General features: G+C 45.2%; 1 protein-coding gene across 1 annotated transcript in view; it reads left to right on the top strand.

Annotated features, from left to right (window-relative positions):
• LOC118117074 (neuronal PAS domain-containing protein 3) overlaps positions 1–19,082 on the top strand; it is a 208,249-nt gene that overhangs the window by 188,508 nt on the left and 659 nt on the right. Inside the window, exons 8-13 of the mRNA XM_047341827.1 lie at positions 1,284–1,477; positions 3,574–3,680; positions 12,375–12,522; positions 12,761–12,876; positions 15,934–16,162; positions 16,216–19,082. The exon at positions 16,216–19,082 is cut by the window's right edge and continues 659 nt beyond it. Of these exons, the coding sequence (XP_047197783.1) occupies positions 1,284–1,477; positions 3,574–3,680; positions 12,375–12,522; positions 12,761–12,876; positions 15,934–16,162; positions 16,216–17,605 (2,184 nt within the window). The 3' untranslated portion in view covers positions 17,606–19,082. The remainder of the gene's footprint in view (positions 1–1,283; positions 1,478–3,573; positions 3,681–12,374; positions 12,523–12,760; positions 12,877–15,933; positions 16,163–16,215) is intronic.

Raw genomic sequence — 19,082 nt, 5'->3', positions numbered from 1 at the left:
GGGTTGTACACAACGTGCACACGGGCTCTGTTTCGTCCGTCCAATGTGTTGACTTTGATCTTCTTTGCTTGTTGTTGTTCTATTTTGTGTAACAAGAGTGTGTATGTGCACAGTGCGTCCTGTGTGCATGACGGATATCCGACCCATAGGTGTCACATCAGGCCTTTAAGCCCTGTGACCATCTCACTGCTCGCAGATCGAGAGGAGGGATTAAAGAGGATTCTCCAGACTGAGTGTGTGTGTGTGTGTGTGTGTGTGTGTGTGTGTGTGTGTGTGTGTGTGTGTGTGTGTGTGTGTGTGTGTGTGTGCACGTGTGATCTCTCACAGTGTATCCTGGACTAATGCACTCTATCTGCTGAAGGATGACAGCAGCCAGAAGCAGAGAGAAAGATGAGAGTGTTAAGAAAAGACAAATGGTTTCATTGATTCATTAATTCATTGATTAATATACGAATCCAATGTTACATTATTTTTTTAAACAACGACTGGTTTCATTAAACAGGAAAAACATTGGAGATTGATTCGTTAATATAAAACTGTAAAGTGCTTTTACTTTGTCATTCTGGAAGAATCACTTTCTCTTTTCTTACAGTGGAGACACAGAATAAATCATCAATAAAGTTTGATGTTGTATTCTGTGTGTGTGTGTGTGTGTGTGTGTGTGTGTGTGTTTGTGGTGTGTGACCATGTTCCACCTGGCGGATTCAGATCACATGCAAATCTCAGTGGAGACAAGAGCCGCACATAATTATTCACATTCACAAATGCATATATTACTACACACTCATTTGCACTGACACACACATCAACACACACACACACACACACACACACACACACACACACACACAGTGCTACAGTAAGCATGACCCACAGTAAAAGATGGAGGAAGCAATTAAATATATTCTTATAGATTTCAACATGGCTGATGTTTAAATCTTGCAGCTCAGTTTGAGTCATGTTGTTTGTCATCGCTGCTGATTGATTAAAAAACACACGCAGGGATATTTCACACACAGTTTTTATATGGACAGGTTAAATATGAGACAACAAATAAAACATTTGATTCAAATGAATCTTCCGGCAGAATCTCCACGTTCACTCAGTTAAAAGTACAATACGATCAAACGTGCTGTGAGGACTGTTGGAGACTTTGGATCGGTGAAGTTCTCAGGACGCGACTGGTCCAACGTACAAAACGCTGATTTGCGATCTCTTCTGAAGTTAGCATCTATCCCGCTGACTCCGCCTCTGACTCACCTTCCGTCTGTTTCCTCGTTCAGGTGATCCACGTCACCGGGCGTCTGCGCATCAGGATGACGCTGACGCACAGCCGCTCAGTGCCCATTCAGATCATCGGGATGGTGGTGGTGGCTCACGCGCTGCCGCCGCCCACAATCAACGAGGTTCGCATCGACTGTCAAATGTTCGTCACCCGAGTGAACATGGACCTGAAGATCATCTACTGTGAGAACAGGTATGTGCGGAAAACGGTTTCCTAACAATCAGGAACACGTTCACAAAGTGATTAGAGGCCGGAGTGAACAAGGAAGTCACTTTTAATTTAAAAAATTAAACATTTACTTCTAAGTAGTTTTTTTGACATTGATTTCTTTGAAAACATGATCTTTGTTTTTTGGGACTCACAAGACAAAATGTCACATCATAAAAACTTCTCAATATTTCTTCAATAACAATTTGCTGATATGAAAACATTGTTGCACCACAAGTAGAAATGTCCCGTTCACACTCTGAGTTCATGTTGATGTTAAACTCAGTCCATGTTTAGTTTGAATTTTATTTTCTTAATCAAGAAAAGTTCTGTTTTACTTCAAGGAAATGTAAATATTTAAACATTTATTTTATATCAAGAAAAAAAGTCGGAAATGTTTTTAAAGTATCTTTTATCTTATTTTATTAAGATGGAAAACTAAAATATTTCCCCTTTTATTTAATTAGAATTCACATTAATTTTATATATTTAACAAAACAAGAGGACAGACAAACAAAAAACAAAAATATTTCCCCTCACGAGCAAAAGAATTAACAAGAATTATGAAGATTATGAACTTTGATTGTGACGCAGTCGTCATGTTGAGAATTAAACCTGTGAAACGTTCTGGTGTCATGACGACAGTAAACGTCTTCGTTCCCAAACTTTAACAGATTCAAAAGTTACAACCAGTCGGAATCACAGCGTCTGTCACACGTGTTGTTGATGAGTAATAAAGGAACTAAACTCAAGTGTTTCCATCGTCAGAGCAAAATAATATCTTCATTTTTCCACTGGAAATTGCTGCAGTGATTGAAAAAGAAAATCTATATTATTTTCTCCTCAAAACGTCGACCTCCAGCATCAGAATCAGATTGATCGTCAGACACAGAGTAAAAAGTTCTCCAAGGTCGTCGACATTAAAATTAACTTTTAGAGAAACTGTTTTTATCCGTCCATTTTCAAATCACCAGCGTCGAACAGAAAGCTCCGCCTCTCGTGGATCACATACATGTTCCACACGTGCAGTCTCCGTGTCCCGTGTGGAAGCTTCTTATTCATGAGGAAGTGTGACCCTGGTTTAACAGACGTGTCACTGACGGATCTCTGTGCTTCCCTCTGTCCAGATAGAGCAGATAGGCATCAGGACCCCGCTCAGGAGTTAACCGGCCGACCGCCCAGATTCATATCACGCAAAGAAAAAACCTTCATGTTTTATTATAAAAAGAGAGGAGGGGGGGGGGAAAAATGATAGCAGACAGATTGCTTTTTGTGGTGGGTGGAGAGAAGAGACACAACATGAGGCGGAGGATGATTTTCAGTGCGGGGCGACGGAAAGCGTCTCGACAGCGAACAGACAAACGTCGCTCCCATTACGGCCCCATTTCAGGATGAGTTTCTAAGAGAATGAGAAAATGGGAGGATGGATTTTTCTAAAGAACAAGACTGAGCCGTTATCTGCCTGCCAGACATTAGTCCCCCCCATCCCATCCCCCCCCACCCTGTCCACCCTCCATCAGAATGAAACCGGGGGAAATTGTTCTGTCTATCCTGTGGCAAATGTGTTCAAATTAAACCTTTTAAAGCTGATGTGTGTTACCTGTACAACAGACGGACGGGCCTCACTCTCGGCTGTCGGCTTATTAGCTTTTTATTTTCCCCTGAATCAGTCTTTTTCTAATCGTCCAGTTCCAGAGCAAATTGTCGTGACGTGACAAGAGATTTATTCCAGTGTTTCCCGACACTTCCACTTAGTGTCAGTGCGGCTCAACCGGAGCAAAGACACTGTAAAGACACCGTAAAGACCAATCCTGCAGCCGGGGGCCAGTGGACATCGAGTTTGTTGCATTTCACTAATAAAAACTCAAACGAACTTTCAAATATTTCTATAAAGACATGAAAACTCTTGTATAGAGGCTGGAGGTGTCCAATGTCCTCAGCGTGGAATCCCCTCGGTTCATATCTGCAAACCGAGAGCGAGGTCTCTCAGTTTGAGTTTCACGTTCAGTTCTTGTTACGCTCTCGCTCAAAACCCTGCGCTCGCACTCAATCATATATTCTTAATATTATTTGTGTTTCAGAATCAACGACTACATGGACCTGACCCCTGTGGACATCGTGGGGAAAAGGTGCTACCAGTTCATTCATGCTGAGGACGTGGAGGGAATCAGACAGTGTCACCTGGACTGTGAGTACACCTGACCACGTGCTCCGCTCTGATTGGACCGAGCGGCGTCCAATCATTTGTTACTGACCTTGGAAACAAATCAAATATCAACTAATGGTAGCTTTATTATATTTTTCTGATTCTTCAGTCTGCGCCCCCTTGTGGCAGACAGAAGATGTTTAACTTCACTCTAAACTGTTTTTTCCTGACTCTTTAAAATCTAATGTAAACCTAAACAAATAAGAATCAGTGTCAGAGAGCTGCTCCTTGTGTCGTATTTTCTAAATTCAAGTGTGAAAGTCGAAGGCCACTTAGAGAAAGTTTCCTCGCAGCAGCTCCACAGCGTTATTACCCTTGTCAGGCGGCCTAATACACACACACACCCTCACACAGGAAGTGCTCTGGTGTCCTTATTTAGTGGCTGTCTGGATGATTTGCTGCGTTCTGTTCGCTGCTGCAGTCAGATTTTACTGGGGCGGTAAAAGCTGAGGCGGCGCCGGGAGCCACGCCGCGTTTCACGGTGCGTCGGAGGCAGCGACGGTGTTTAGGCAGAGCGCCAGATGATAACCACGCAGCAAGGACGAACACGCCTCAACACCACACGGTCGACTCCTATCACGTCCTGTCGGCTGCGGCTGACACGCTCTGCGCCGTTGTTTGAGTTTCCTGCTTTGAGGGATTCGCTGCGTCCCCGAGCTGCGTCCCCCAAGCTGCGTCCCCGAAGCTGCGTCCCCACGACTCAGAGCACGTCTCCTTCCTCTGCAGTGCCTCTGCAGTCGGGGTCTACTTCAGGTTTCCAGGTGCACAGATTCAGATCCTCTCCCCGGCAGCTCGGGACTCATCTCGATACCAGCGTCCAGCCACCTCTGATGATTTCACACGTCTCGATCATCCATAATAAATGAGCCCGTTCAGACCTGGTTCTGTCACGTGTCCTCAGTGAGGAGGTCGGTGTGAACGAACATAAACCTGAGATCTGATCACACTTGACCTCTGACCTTCGTAATGAACCAAAGTGTCTCTACACTTCCACAGACAGCGATCATAGACAAAAAAACCTGGGTCCAGAAAGTGAAGCCTGTGCAGAAGTGCCTGTGTTCTCCCTCTGACCAGCAGGGGGCGACTCCCCTGGTAGTTTCTATAGAAGTCTATAGAAAGTGACTTCTCACTTTATAACATCAGGAAACATTCAGGAGTTTCTGTCTCAGTCTCTAGTTTCAAGTCTTCTTCAAACAGCTGATGTTCATTTAGTGAATTATGATCATTTAGAGTCAAACAGACCATAAAGCAGCGGATGTGTTGGGGGGGGTAACACAGAGTGATTGACAGCTAGTACCGTCCAATGGGTGCAGATTGAAGGTGTAGGTGGGCGTGTCCTCTAGCTCTCAGTCAGGCTCCACCCCCTGCTCCTCTATATCTGGTTCTAAAAAACCAAGATGGCGCTGAACACGATGTGAAGCTGCGGCTCACAAACCAACGGGTGACGTCACGGTGGTTCGATACTTCACGGACACATTAACGTCACCACATATTGATTTTCAACAATTTAAGCTGTTTGTACGCGTAGATACCAAATATCTCTTCTTCATTTCAGTTACAACACATTTTCCTTGACTGTGGCTGAGCCGCCGCCGCCTCAACCTTCACCGCTGTTATAACTCATGACAAAACCAAAACATGTCACAAACCTCGCCGTGAAAAAAGAGCTCCCTGAAAGTTTTTCAATTACCTTCTCCAAAAGTTCCTGAGCTCTGAATATCCAGAGTGGCAATCAGGAAGTGACTCTACGGTGGCCCGGCGGGGTCAGATGGAACGTGGTCGGGGGGGTGGGGGATGTGTAAAACACAAAAAAAAAGGAAGTGAAATATGGACGGAGATTATTCTGTCTGTCTGCGGCGAGGAGCGGAGGTCAGGGAGGCGAGCCGGCAGCCGGCGGTTTAAATGACTTGGTTTTAGTCGAGCGTAGTCTAATGCAGCACCTTCGGTCACCTCGGCTGCTCGTTTTATTCTTCCTCTTTCAAAATTAATTTCCTCTTTGAAAGGGGTGCTTTCAGAAATGGATGGTTACGGGGCGCCGGAGGTGCTCGGCGTCTTCTCTTTTTTTGCTTCCTCTCTTTCTTCTGTTCATCCTCCCCCATCAATTGGAGCTCGTCAGATTGTTCTGAAATCTGCCTTTTTCTTCGGGGCGGTTTAATTTGGCGGCTTAATGAACTCGCTGCTGATTGTGCTGAGGCTGATTTCAGGACAGCGGATGAGTCTCGACTCGTTTCAGCGGACGTGATGAAGCTGGACGGGGGCTGGTTCGGGGTCTCGGGCTCAGTTTGTGCAGGCGATAGAAAACGTTCTCTTTGTTTTCAGCTCAGTTTGCACATTCCAGGCCTCAGTAGTTTATTTTTTACTGTTGTTGGTGAAGGATGAGTTCGTCTCCAGGCCCCTCACAGGGTGGGTGGGGGATGGAAACATGATGACCTCAGTCTTATCTGCGTTTAGTTGTAGGAACTTTTTGAGTCCTAAATGAAAGTAATACAATCATGTCAATGTAATCTGCTTCACCAGGTTTCAATAATAAAAATATGGTCTGAGTAACAGTGGTAACAGACGCCGTTAAATGTGGTAATGACGTAACCTAAAGCAGCGTTTACACAACATACGTGACCGGGTTGTTCTCGTGTCGGTCACGTGATGATGGACACGAGCTTCTTCCTGGAGCATCACAAGTTTTTGAGTCTGAACTGACAAAAGTGAAATCAGATTCCTGCTCAAGCTGCAGGAAAAGTTCCAAAGTTTCCAAATACAGAAAGTTCCTGTGGTTAAAACAGGTCACGGGGTTTCCGCTCACATGAATGTAGGCGTGGGTTCATAAAACCAAAGGAAATTCTCTGTGTTGTTTTCCAAAAGCTGCAGATTTTCAAGTGATAAAAAAAAGTATTTTTCTGTTTCTGCAGAGCAGCAGCGGCTCACAGGCTGTGACTTTTCTGTGGGATTTATTTCCACGTCGACTCTCGGTTCCCCCGCTGCTGCAGGAGTCAGATAGTTAGGGAATCGATCAAGGTGTATTTTAGAGGGATAGCCTGTTCTCTCAACAGGGATCTAAATTTTAAAAGGGTTCTTTTTAAGTGGAGGACGAGGCGTGATCCCTCTCTGTGAAGAGGCATCACTCTCTAAGTCGCTATCATTACCTGCTGACAGCCGGTCTTAGCCCGGGTCAGATCTCAAAGTCAATCCGTCCTCGTTCCCACTCCGAGAGAAAGAGAAAGAAGAAACAGAGGGTGAACTTGTCTTCTGAAAAGGAAAGGCAGGGAACAGGGGAAAGTGATTTGTAGGCAGACGGAGAGAAAGGGGGAAAGTGGAGAAACACTTTGCACAAGGGATCAAGAGAGAAATTCGTCTTTTCTCTAAGAAAGGGAGAGAAGCGGGAACGAGTGATTTGCAGCTGGAGAAAAGAAAGAACAGAGGACGAAATGCTCATTTTCTCAAGGAGAGAGAAGATGCTTCATGCTTTGTTCTTTTTTTAGAAAAAGCTGCGAGAAGAAAGAGAGAAAGGGGAAAAAATAAAAGATGAATATGTGAAAGTTGAGGGATCCGAGGATGCATTAGAGACAGAAATAAGGTATAGCTCTGTCGAAAGAAATAATATTTGCAGAAGAAAGAGAGGAGGATATAGACGAGTGGAGAGCTGTGTTCATTTAGAGAAATAAAGAAGGAAAGAAAGAATACTCTCATCTTAGCGATTCATCTTCTTTTCAAGAAGGAAGGATGAAGGGTAAAAGTGAAAGGAGGGAAGACGTGGACAGAAACCTGGAGAAGACGAGAACAGGACTCGTCTCTCAAGCGTCAGCTGCCGAGATGAGGACAGTGGTTTGAAGTGTGGAGAATTTAAAAGCTACACATATGCTCATGTGTCCTACAGGAAGTCTTTTACTTTTAGGACACAAGATGAGTTCTATATCAACAGTAAAATAAAACCTCACAAAGGGTCAGTTTGAAATCTTCAGGGACAGAAAATACACTGAGTGTTCCTAAACTAGATCAAATATTGAAAATTACATCGATAAAGCAAATTTTAAAGACAAACGAATAAGTTTTGACAACTTTTTTTGTATTGCATTTACAGCCTCTTGTCAGTAGGAGGTGCTGTAGTATGTCTGGTGTCCTTGGTTGAAAGTGATTAGAGTTTTATGAATGTAAAAGTTCTGCAAAGTTAAAAAAGTCCGAGGTGAAGTGGTTTTCTCTCCTGCACAGAAAACACTGAAGCTCGTCAACACCTCGTCGGTCGATAGCTACGTACGAAGGAGACGTGGATGGTGATTGGTCGTTTGCTGCGTCAGACTTTCGTGCGGGAGTTTACATCCGATCACATGAACGAAAGACAAAGAAAGTGTTTTTATTTTCGTCAGGGAAAGAGCAAATGAGGAGAGAGAAGAGATCGAGAAGAAGAAAAGACACGTTAGAATAATATAGTTTCAAAAAGACAGAGGAGCGAGACGAGGGAGACGAGGGAGACGAAGCAGGACACGAGGGAAACTGACTTACTCACAAAAAAACTGAGAGAGAATGAGAGAAAAGAGAGAGAGATTTGGACTTGCAGAGAGAGAGAGAGAGGAGCGACGGAGAATTACCAGCGGAGAAGACGACAGAGGAGAGACAGACAGGCGGAGACACGATCGAGAGACATTCACATGCAATGGGAAATAAAAAAGAGAGAGAGCCGGATACTCGTACACAGAAGTGAAAGCTCGGTGGATTTAAGCCTGCAGGCGTTTTAGTAGAGCTCGTCTCTCTGGACTCACACCGCCTTTAATGAACACACACTCAAACACACACACACGCACGCACACACACACACACACACACACACACACACACACACAGAAAGTATTTTTCTAAACCTGTGTGTAGACAAAACACACACACACACACCTGTGAAGTCATCCACACAGGTACGTTAGTGAGACACACACACATCGAGCAAAGTGACAGGAACTTCACCTTCTTACTTTTCTATGAAATGTTCTAGATCATTTCTAGATTTTCTTCATTTTAAATCAGATTTTGGTCAGGAGACACTTGTCAGGGCTGAAACCTCTTCAGGTCTGAATGAGGATCGTGATCTGACGTCACGATCCTGAAGATGAGGAGAAGGAATTCTCTTCTGAGACTCGAGAGTCTGATAGAAACTGACAAAAGCTTCAGGGAGGATTCATGTGTTCTGCTGTCCGCCAGCAGAGGGCGACAGAGGGAGGAACCGCCACTATTAACAGATGAGTCAGAATGTAAAGGCCACATAGACACAAACACACACACGCACACACAAACATACACACACGCACACACTCAGGCTAAATAAGGTAAAGGTTGACAACAGTAGGAGGGGAGTCCTGCCGATTAACAGAAGGTGGGACAGATGGAGTGAAGAAGAAAGAAAGAGAGGGAGGGATGTAAAAATAAAACAGAGACAAACACAGAGTCAAAACTGTGACATTGACCAAAAGAGAAGGAAGAGCGGCGAGGACGAGGAGAGGGAAGAGACGAGAGGTTGAGAGACTTTAAAAGGGAATAGAAGTCTTTTAATCTATCGCTCGCTCCCCTGCAGCCTCGGGCGAGCCTCCAGCACTCCCTCCTCCCCTCTCCCCCTCTCTCTCCCCTCCTCTCCTCTCTTCCTCTCCTCTCCTTCATTAGTGGCCGATCAGAGAGCGAGCGATTTAACGCAGGAGTGAGAGGAGAGGGTTAACGCGTCGCCTCGAAACATCCAGCGCTCCGACGGCCCGGCTGTAGAACTCAGAGTCCAGAAAGTGAAGCCAATAGGGAAGTGATCTCTGTGATGACCAGCAGAGGGCGACCTCACTGGTTTTAAAAGGCCTCCGCCTCCTCTCTCTGGTGATTCTCCTCCTTCTTATTCTGAGCAAAAACATCTGAATCTTCACGAGGGTAAAGTCCCGAAGCTCTCAGTCAGGCTCCGCCCCCTGCTCCTCCATATATGGTTACTTCTGGTTTCGAAAAACTGAGGCTTTAAACCAGCAGCTCACTAACCAATGGGTGACGCTCCGGTGGTTTGATACCGGGCTGTTTGCTTTAACCGTCATCGAATGAATGCTCAAACTTTTCGAGGTAACTTGTGAACTTGTGCACGAACATTTAGCTTCTGTTATTATTCAGCATTATTCAGCAGAGCCTGAAAAACTCTTCTCATCCAAAACACTCTTCTCTTCATGGAGCTTTAATTAATGCTGTGATCAATATTCTTATATTAACAATATATGAAAACAACAGAGTTTCAATGTGGGAGGAGTGAACCTGCAGAGCATCAACAGCGGAATCTGCCGCTCGGCGTCGTTACTCAACTAATACTTTATTTTGGTCTATGTCCCATCTGCTAACATGGAGGAGGTGGGGTTTATGACCTGCACTGCAGCCGGCCACCAGGCGGCGATAGAGACGTTTGGGCTTCACTTGTCGCTGCCATCATATCATCCATCTTTATTTACAGAGTGTGGTTGAGACGTGAATGAATTTGTTTAATTCCACCTGTTTTCACACTTGAGATGAATGAACTGAAACATGTACATTTATTAAACGTGTCAGAAAACAAACAATAAATGTTTGTCTGCTCAGAATGAGCCTGAAGGTCATTGACAGGTTTGATTATATAGATTATATGGTTTTTTTATTTAATATCTACTTTAAATGTGACCTGACGAACAAACACGAGCTGAGTGTCAGTCATGAAGCCTTGTGTGTTTGTGTGTGTGTGTGTGTGTGTGTGTGTGTGTGTGTGTGTGTGTGTGTGTGTGTGTGTGTGTTTGTATGACTGTGTGTGTGTGTGTGAGTGCATGTGCATGTGCATTCATTGTGTCGTTATTTACTCGTCGTACGAACAAAGCAAGGTCACAGTCAAGGTGACGTGATCTCACCATCTCTGCCTTAACATGCAAACAAGTTATTTTCCTCTCTCTCTCTCTCCCTCTCTCTCTCTCTCTCTCTCTCTCTCTCTCTCTCTCTCTCTCTCTCTCTCTCTCTCTCTCTCTCTCTCTCTCTCTCTCTCTCTCCCTCTCTCTCTCTCCCTCTCCCTCCCTCTCCCTCTCCCTCTCCCTCTCTCTCTCTCTCTCTCTCTCTCTCTCTCTCTCTCTCTCCCTCTCTCTCTCTCTCTCTCTCTCTCTCTCTCTCTCTCTCCCTCTCTCTCTCTCTCTCTCTCTCTCTCTCTCTCTCTCTCTCTCTCTCTCTCTCTCTCTCTCTCTCTCTCTCTCTCTCTCTCTCTCTCTCTCTCCCTCTCTCTCTCTCTCTCTCTCTCTCTCTCTCTCCCTCTCTCTCTCTCTCCTCTCTCTCTCTCTCTCTCTCTCTCTCTCTCTCTCTCTCTCTCTCTCTCTCCCTCTCTCTCTCTCTCTCTCTCTCTCTCTCTCTCTCTCTCTGAAGAGGCAAATAGAGAACCAATGAGCGCCGACCGCCTCGACCAAAGTCAATTACATCAGCCCTGGGGATGTCGTCTTAAACAATGCTATTAGTTTCTAATAGTTTTTAATTACTGGCCTTCTTTTTGTATAAATCACTCGCTGCTTCTCTCTCTTCTTTCTCTGTTGTGGAAAAAGCTATTTGTGAGCGTAATTAAATGGAGGAGAGGATATGAATTCCGCCGCTGACTGATTAATGCCAATACATATTGCTTGAGATAACCATTTAGTGGTTAATTCAGCCAAATTTATTGCCGGCGTGCCGTCACAGGGTGGAGCAGGGGTGGGGGCCGCCTCCCGAGGCCAGGGGGGTGCCTGTTATGGTGACACAGCACTATCTTGTGGAGAGAGGCTGGTACTACAGCTCTCTCTGGTGTTTATATCTTTTATTTAGTTAAAGATGGAAAAAAATACGCAATACACTACGGTACGGATTTTATAAATAATAAATAAAGTCAAATTTGGTAAAACTTTTCGTGGATGTTGATAGAAATAAAATCGAAAATTTAATGTACAGAGACTTTAAGGGTAAATTGAGTATTTGGTTCCAACTCATCCTTTATTTTATCAGACAAGACAGAAAAGAAAAGTTTCAATCTCAACTTCGACCTAATTGAGATTTTAGTTCTGTAATATCTAATATTTGGTTTATCTCAGGTTCAAACAGATGAGACCATATGTTGGATATTTAAAAGTGTTGATCGCCCCCTGGTGGCTTGCTTAAGTATAGGCCATAAACCCTCCTGCTCCATGTTAGCAGATGGAACATGGACCAAACAAAAAAATCACAGTAGACGTTAAATAAATGTTTGTCTAAGATGGTTTTGGCTAATTTGATATTTTGGCTAATTTGATATTTTGGCTTCATTTCTGGAAAGAGGGAGGAAGTGGAGACGTGATGTCCGTCCACAGTCTGTGATTCCAACACTGACACGCTGGATCCACATCGTGTCACAGTGTCAGTTTATTGTCTCCAAACTATCAGATACACAAAGTGTGACCACACACACACACACACACACACACACACACACACACACGGAGGCTGGCAGTGTGTGTTGGTCTGATTAATGGCGGCAGCAGCAGAGCAGCACTCAGCCAGCTGTCACATGACATCTGATGGCTGCCTCTCTCTCGCCCTCTGTCCACGTTTTCTCTTTTCTTTCTCTCCTGTGATAAACAAGCTGCTCGCTCGCTGATGTCCCGTCGTTTCGAAAGACAAAATATCAAACACACCCCCCCCTCTCTCTCTCTCTCTCTCTCCTCTCAGTGATGAATAAGGGTCAGTGTGTGACAAAGTACTACCGATGGATCCAGAAGAACACCGGCTACATCTGGATCCAGTCCAGCGCCACCATCGCGATCAACGCCAAGAACGCCAACGACAAGAACGTCATCTGGGTCAATTACGTCCTCAGGTCAGAGGTCAACTGGCCACTGTCACAGTGCATTTTATCTGTAACTCACAGCTGAAGTCAGAAGAATGATTTTCTATCCCTTGTTGTGGTTTTAAAATGAATTCAAATGTACAGCACCTATTAGAAGCAAACATCATGCTGAATTTAATATTACTTAAGTACTGTCTTTGGTGTTTCATCTTCCAATCAAAGTATCACACAGTTAACTGACAGGAAATGTCCCTGTGCTCCTTCACAGTAATCACGAGTATAAAGACACGCCCATTGACATTGCACAGCTGCCGAACCTGCCCGAGAAAACCTCTGAATCCTCGGAAACCTCCGACTCTGAGTCCGAGTCCAAAGAAAACTCAGGTGAGAAAGAAAACGAAGCTGCTCACACACTGAACTCCAAGTTCCATGTGATGTAAACAATAAACATGTGATCTCCACAGCAGAAATAATACTTACGACAAACTCCAAACAAAGTCCGGACCCACATGTTCTCCTGAGTTCGTGTCTGAAAACAGCTTCAGAATCATGGACAGACAAAGATTACATTAGACGTTTAAATAAAGGTTTATAATCCTCCACGTTTTCTTTGATATTGTTCATTTAAGATAATCAAAATATTAAACTCTCATTTAAAACACTTGAATGTTCACAAAACCTGAACGATTCCTAACAAGCACCTCTCTAAGCAGAGATAAAGCCCGAGCAAGAGAAGCCAAAGATATTTAATCAGTTGGTGCCAGTGGTGGCGTCTGTGCCAGGGAGGGTGGTGATGAACGGCAACAGCTGCAGGGACTGAGGACTCACTGGCAGCTCCGCGAACCACCACAAGATGACATAGAACATGGCACAACTCTACAGAACGCCACAAAATACCCCCACGCTGCACACGACACACCAAACTAACACAAATCAAGATTCACAAATGAAAAAGAACCGAAACTGCACACTAGACCACGCTACAAGTCTTAGCATGCCTTGCTAACCAGCTTACTATCAGCCAATCAATCCCAGGCTAAGGCTAGGAGCATGCCGTTAGCGAGCCACTTCTTTCATGTCACGTTAAAGAAGGAAAACAAAACGTTCAGGGCGGAGATATCCGCTGTTGTCGGAGTTAGGCTAACGTTAGCTCTTTATTAGAGCTAAGAATTCTACGCCGCAGCAAATCAGGCGTTTCGTATTATCTTTGACAGTTAAGCTCAGTGAGTCGTTCGTAGAACCTGGTCTTCCGTAGCATTAAAAGTTAAACATACAATTAGAAATGTCTTCATCGTACAGTACAACGACGCAAGGGCTGAAACACCAGCGATGTTGTGCGGTTATTTTAACACCATAAACACAGATCATCGCGCGGTTATTAGCCTTTAGCCTTTGAATATGATAACATTCATGTAGCTTTCAAAAAACATTCACAGCTGCTTTACAGGGTTATGTTCTATTCAGCTAGGGACACAGAGCTAATGTTAGCTAGCTAGTTAACTGAGAAGCTGCTTCTGTATCATTCAGCTCCAGGATGAAGAGACTGAACGGGACCTGACTCTTTGCTTTCCGAAACCTCACCACCATAAAAGAATCATGTCAAAATGAAACAAATGGTTTGATTATTCATTCTTCATTAATTGAGCTCTGACACCAAATGGAGTTTTTAAGTTTAGTTTTTTTTGGACAGTTTATTTCAAGCAGCCAAAACAGGAGACACGGCTCCATTAGAGTTAAATGTACAAACACAGGCCTCCACCTTGAGCATAATATTATCAAGTCCTGCAGCCTGTGTTGGCATGAAGAGGATCGCTGCCAGCTGTTATTCTTGCTGGAGGAGAAGGACTCTGGCAGGCGGTCGGCTGTAAACTGATGCCAGCTGCTGCAGGAGGACGCCAGCTTCAGCCAACAGGCCCGAGGTGCTCAGGCTCAACATATTCTAAAATGAGATATTTGCCCTTTGACCTTTGTTCTGAGCAAGCGCTGTCGCCAAGTGTTTGCTCATTCTGGGAACTGTTGGTTTCTCTATAATGTGACATGGTCTCGACCTAACTATGGAAAGTGCCTCGAGATAACGTGTGTTGTGATTCATATAAATAAAAGGGTTTAGGAGGCTGGTGTTAAAAACAAAGAGATAGAGACGTGTTTTCATTCATTTTAATACAACATATTACAACATGATACCAATTCAAATTAAATACGCTGGAATGTAACTTCAAAAAAAGTCACGAAAATGTGGCTGCTGCTGAAAAGAGTCCCCGACAAATTCACCTTCTATTTGATTGTTTAAAGATACAGTGACCAGGTGTTTCAGGAAATTGCTCAAATCCAGCTCTGTTTTTAAGGATATATATATATCTATGGATATATATCTCAATGGAATATCTCCATCATCCTTAAATGCATCGTTCACGCTCCATGATTTGTAAGCTAACCCTACGTGAGAACTCTTCAAAGATTCGAGATGCTCACCCCTAGATAGCAGCTAGCTAAATATAGAAATCTGCGACAACTACAGCCAATCAGTCGTGCATTAGGTTTTGGTAGCTATATAAAACTGAGAGATTAAAAACCTTCAACATATCCTGACTTTGAGTTCAGGTCAAGTTCCAAATAATTATAAATGTTGTCAATAATCCAAACCAAAACACTCCTTGATTTCCAGCTAGTACAAATATATCTGTTTTGCTTGGAAATCACACGTAATGGAGATACAAGGTTTTCCCAAGCAATTGAGTTGACATTTCCTTTGCCATGAGGGAGTCAGAGCGCTGCCAGCTGGACAGCCGCTGGCCTCAGTGTGCGCTGGCAGGGTTTAAAGTGTGTGTTTGCTGTGTGTGTGCAATGGGCTAGACAGAGCCAGCATGCCTGAACAGCAGCAGCTACCGAACGCACATCAGTGGGTCCACAACACAACACAACACAACACATGGAAATCCTGTACGGAAAACCGGATCAGCAGCTGAGATTCACAAACACGTCAGTCAGGTGAAGAGATCTTCAAGAAAATCGCCTCTTAGCGTGTTTTTCTTTTTGCCGTACGAACAGCACAGCTCTGAAGTTGGCTATATTGGTTGACCAGTTGGTCCATCGCTTGACCCAATGGAAATCTCAACAATTATTATAGTTCAGCAGTTTTTGAGTGATCCTGGTGACAGGCAAACAAATGGCAATGAAAAGATAAAAGGTCAAAAGTAAGATATAAGATTCATCCTCTTGGGGCCAAGCATGTGTACAAAAGTCAAAATATCTGAGATATCTCAGTGTTTGACCTGACAACAGTCACTGCTCCTCCTCAAGCCACATCGTCCCAGTGCGCTTTAATGTGCTGAGAACAAAAGAGTTCCTCTTCTGATACAAGTGGTTCTTCACGTCCAGAATGATCTTAGCAACTTGTCTGTTGATGCCTTTTTAACCAATTGTCCTCTTTCTTCTCATAAGACAATGAAAACACCAAGTCTGAGGGGAAGCTCGGCCGCCAGTCGGAACGCAGTGAGGACCCAGAGACCGACAGCAAGCGGCAACAGCAACCCGGCCAATCACATTGCTCCTCTGAACAGGAAATGAAACGTCAGGAAGAAGGTGAAAGTTCGAGTAACCCTGAGAGCCAAGACAGCGATGACAGTCTGGAACCTTCAGATGGAGAAGGAGAGGAGCAAGAGGAGGCAGGGTGGCAGGAGGAGGAGGAGGAGGAAGGAGGAGGAGGAGGAGGAGGAGGAGGAGGAGGGGAGGAGGAGGAGGAGGAGGAGGAGGAGGAAGGCTGGCAAGGTTAACAGGACTGGGAGGGTTAGGCGGACTGGGCTCCATCGGAGGACTTGGTAATCTGGGTGGACTCCATATTAAAGTAGAGCACTACGGAGAGGGGGAAGAACTGCAGCTGCACAACTCGCAAACTTCTTCGTCTGAGGAGGAAGATGAGGAGGATGAGGAGGATGAGGAGGAAGAAGATGGAAGCATGCAAAACTGCGACAGCGCCAACGTTGGAAGCAAGCTCCAGAAGCGGCGGAAGAGGAGGAAAGTGCAGAAATGGGACGGATCACAAAGTAAGAGAATCCGTCTGTCCACACCCTTGCCCAGCCCCGTCGCCATGGGAGATACCACACCGCTGGCTGACCCCTCCCAGGCCACGTCCACCACCTCCTCCCACCTCCTCAGCTCCTCTGGCTCCCCAAACAGCGCAGGGGTGACGTCCTCGGTCCTGAAAATCAAGACTGAGATGGCAGAGCCCATCAACTTTGACAACGACAGCAGCATCTGGAACTACCCACCCAACAGAGAGATTTCCAGAAACGAGTCTCCGTACAGCATGACTTCAAAACCGGCTCCAGGATCCCATGAGACCTTCCCCTCACCCCAGGGAGGCTCTCTCCAGGTGTCCATCCCTGACTCTGTCCTCACCCCTCCTGGAACTGAAGGAGGAGCTGGAGGAGTGAGGAAGCCTCCTTATAACGGGAGCTCTGCTCCGTCCTCTGCTTCGAGTGCTGCGAGTTTAGCACCTCCATCCAGCGCCTCCTCTGCTGACCCGTTGTCACCCCCTCTCTCCGCCTCTCCACGGGACAAGCAACAAGGCACTCCCACCACCTCCTCTTCTTCTTCCTCCTCATCTTCCTCATCAACCTCTTCCTCTTCACTGCTGTATTCGGGTGACCTCGAGGCTCTACAGCGTCTGCAGGCTGGTAATGTCGTGCTCCCACTGGTCCACCGTGTCACAGGGACACTGGCCCCAACCAGCACGACGGCTCCACGGGTTTACACCACTGGGACTATCAGGTACGCACCAGCGGACGTCACCCTGGCCATGGCACAAGGGAACCTCCTTCCCAATGCTGCTATGAACTTTGTAGACAGCTCGGGGTTCGGCCTTGACCCTAAGACACCCATGGAGATGCTCTACCACCACGTCCACAGGCTCAATATGTCGGCAGCAGCAGCCGCCGGCCCGTTTGTCGGATCGCCGTCGGCAACGGGCGGGAACGGCGCCCTGGGAGGCCAGATGCCGACGGCAGCCAACGTTTTCACGACGGCAGAGGGACTTTTCTCAACGCTACCGTTTCCAGTGTACAGCAATGGGATCCACACCACACAGACAACTCTGGAGAGGAAGGAGGATTAATGCAAAACGTTCTAGACCGCATTACTGTGTTTCCGGAATCAACAACTGTGTCAAAGTAAAAGACAACTCACTAGTAAAAAAAAAAACTTTGCTTGCTATCCTTTATCAGCACAGTGCAGCACTGTGTGTCCGAGAGGGGAGGAAGGACAGGGAAGGATGACAAACGTACTCTAGCACTTTGAATCTGAGCAACTGAGCTTGTGTAATAGAATGACCCACGAATATCACCCCCTTTTTCTATCTTATTTCTCTCTCCTCTTCTCCTCCTCTCTCAGTCTCTCTCTTTGCTCCTGTTTCTTCAATCAGCAACACTTGTCTCCCCAACAAATGAACAAAACACAGACTATTCTTTATTGTAAAGAATTCCTTTTTTGCCTACAGAGAATTCATATTGCCTGAGGACTCCGCTGGAGCCTGACGGGGATAATTTTTATTATTTGACTTGATTCTGTTGCATCTTTACGAAGGTGCTGATGTGTGTATTTAAAGGAGGACGGCACAGGGATTTGTAATGGACAGAAAACTCTAAGTGGCGCTCCTCCATGTATCTTGATGTGATCAAGGCTTGTACAGACCGAGAGGGGGGGGGCTCTCTCTCCAACAAAGGTCTCAGAAATAATAATCTTTTGAAAAAAGGTTTTTGAGGACGTTTCTCGATTGAGGGAATAGTTTAGAGTTGCTTTCATTTCTTCCTTTTTTTTATAAAATACTCTAGCTCAGATTTAACTTACGAATCAAGCATTAAGAAGAAAACAAAAAAAGCAATTTCCACCGGGTAATGACCTGTGAAATATCGAATGTTACTAATTCCTCTTTTATCCCAGGAGTTTACCAACAGGTCTCGCACCAAACATAACCTCCTCTTCATCTCTTCCTATCTCAATCTGTCGTTGTCGCTCTAATCTGTCACTACCTGATCTTTATTCTTTTGCTCTACATTTCTACCTTTCGATGTCCAGACTCACGGTGCTACGGACCATCCAGTAACCCTGATTCAGCTGGCTGATGTGGGTGCTGTTAACGAACCCACGGCTTGTTGACAGACAGATCCCCGTTTTCTGTTTTTGGAGGGGGAACTATTTTAAAGTTTCGTTTTGTTTTCCTCTTCTGACCGTCAGGAAAGTCAGAAATGCAGCAAGAACCTCGAAATCAGCAACATGTCCCGCCTTTGTCTAAACACAAGCTCAATCTGATTGGGCCATGGGGGGGCGGCGCCGTTTAGCAACATGGAGTTGATTGGTTAAATTTTAGGCTACATAGTGGTTCTTTTTATGTTTTGTGTGTTTTCTAACTGAATCACTTTGATCTTCTCATGAGACTGAAGCTAAATATTTAGCGTCACTAACTTGAAAAATGAATGTTGAAATCCTCGACCGGCTCCTGTTTGATAACTGCTTCGTTTTATTTTTGTACTAGATCAAGCATTTTCTTCGTTTTTCCTCCTCCTCCTCCTCCTCCTCCTCCTCCTCCTCCTCCT

Source organism: Hippoglossus stenolepis, chromosome 10 (genome assembly GCF_022539355.2).
Source record: "Hippoglossus stenolepis isolate QCI-W04-F060 chromosome 10, HSTE1.2, whole genome shotgun sequence".
NCBI lineage: Eukaryota > Metazoa > Chordata > Actinopteri > Pleuronectiformes > Pleuronectidae > Hippoglossus > Hippoglossus stenolepis.
The sequence above is the reverse complement of the archived record's forward strand: the minus strand, read 5'-3'. Positions and strand labels throughout refer to the sequence as shown.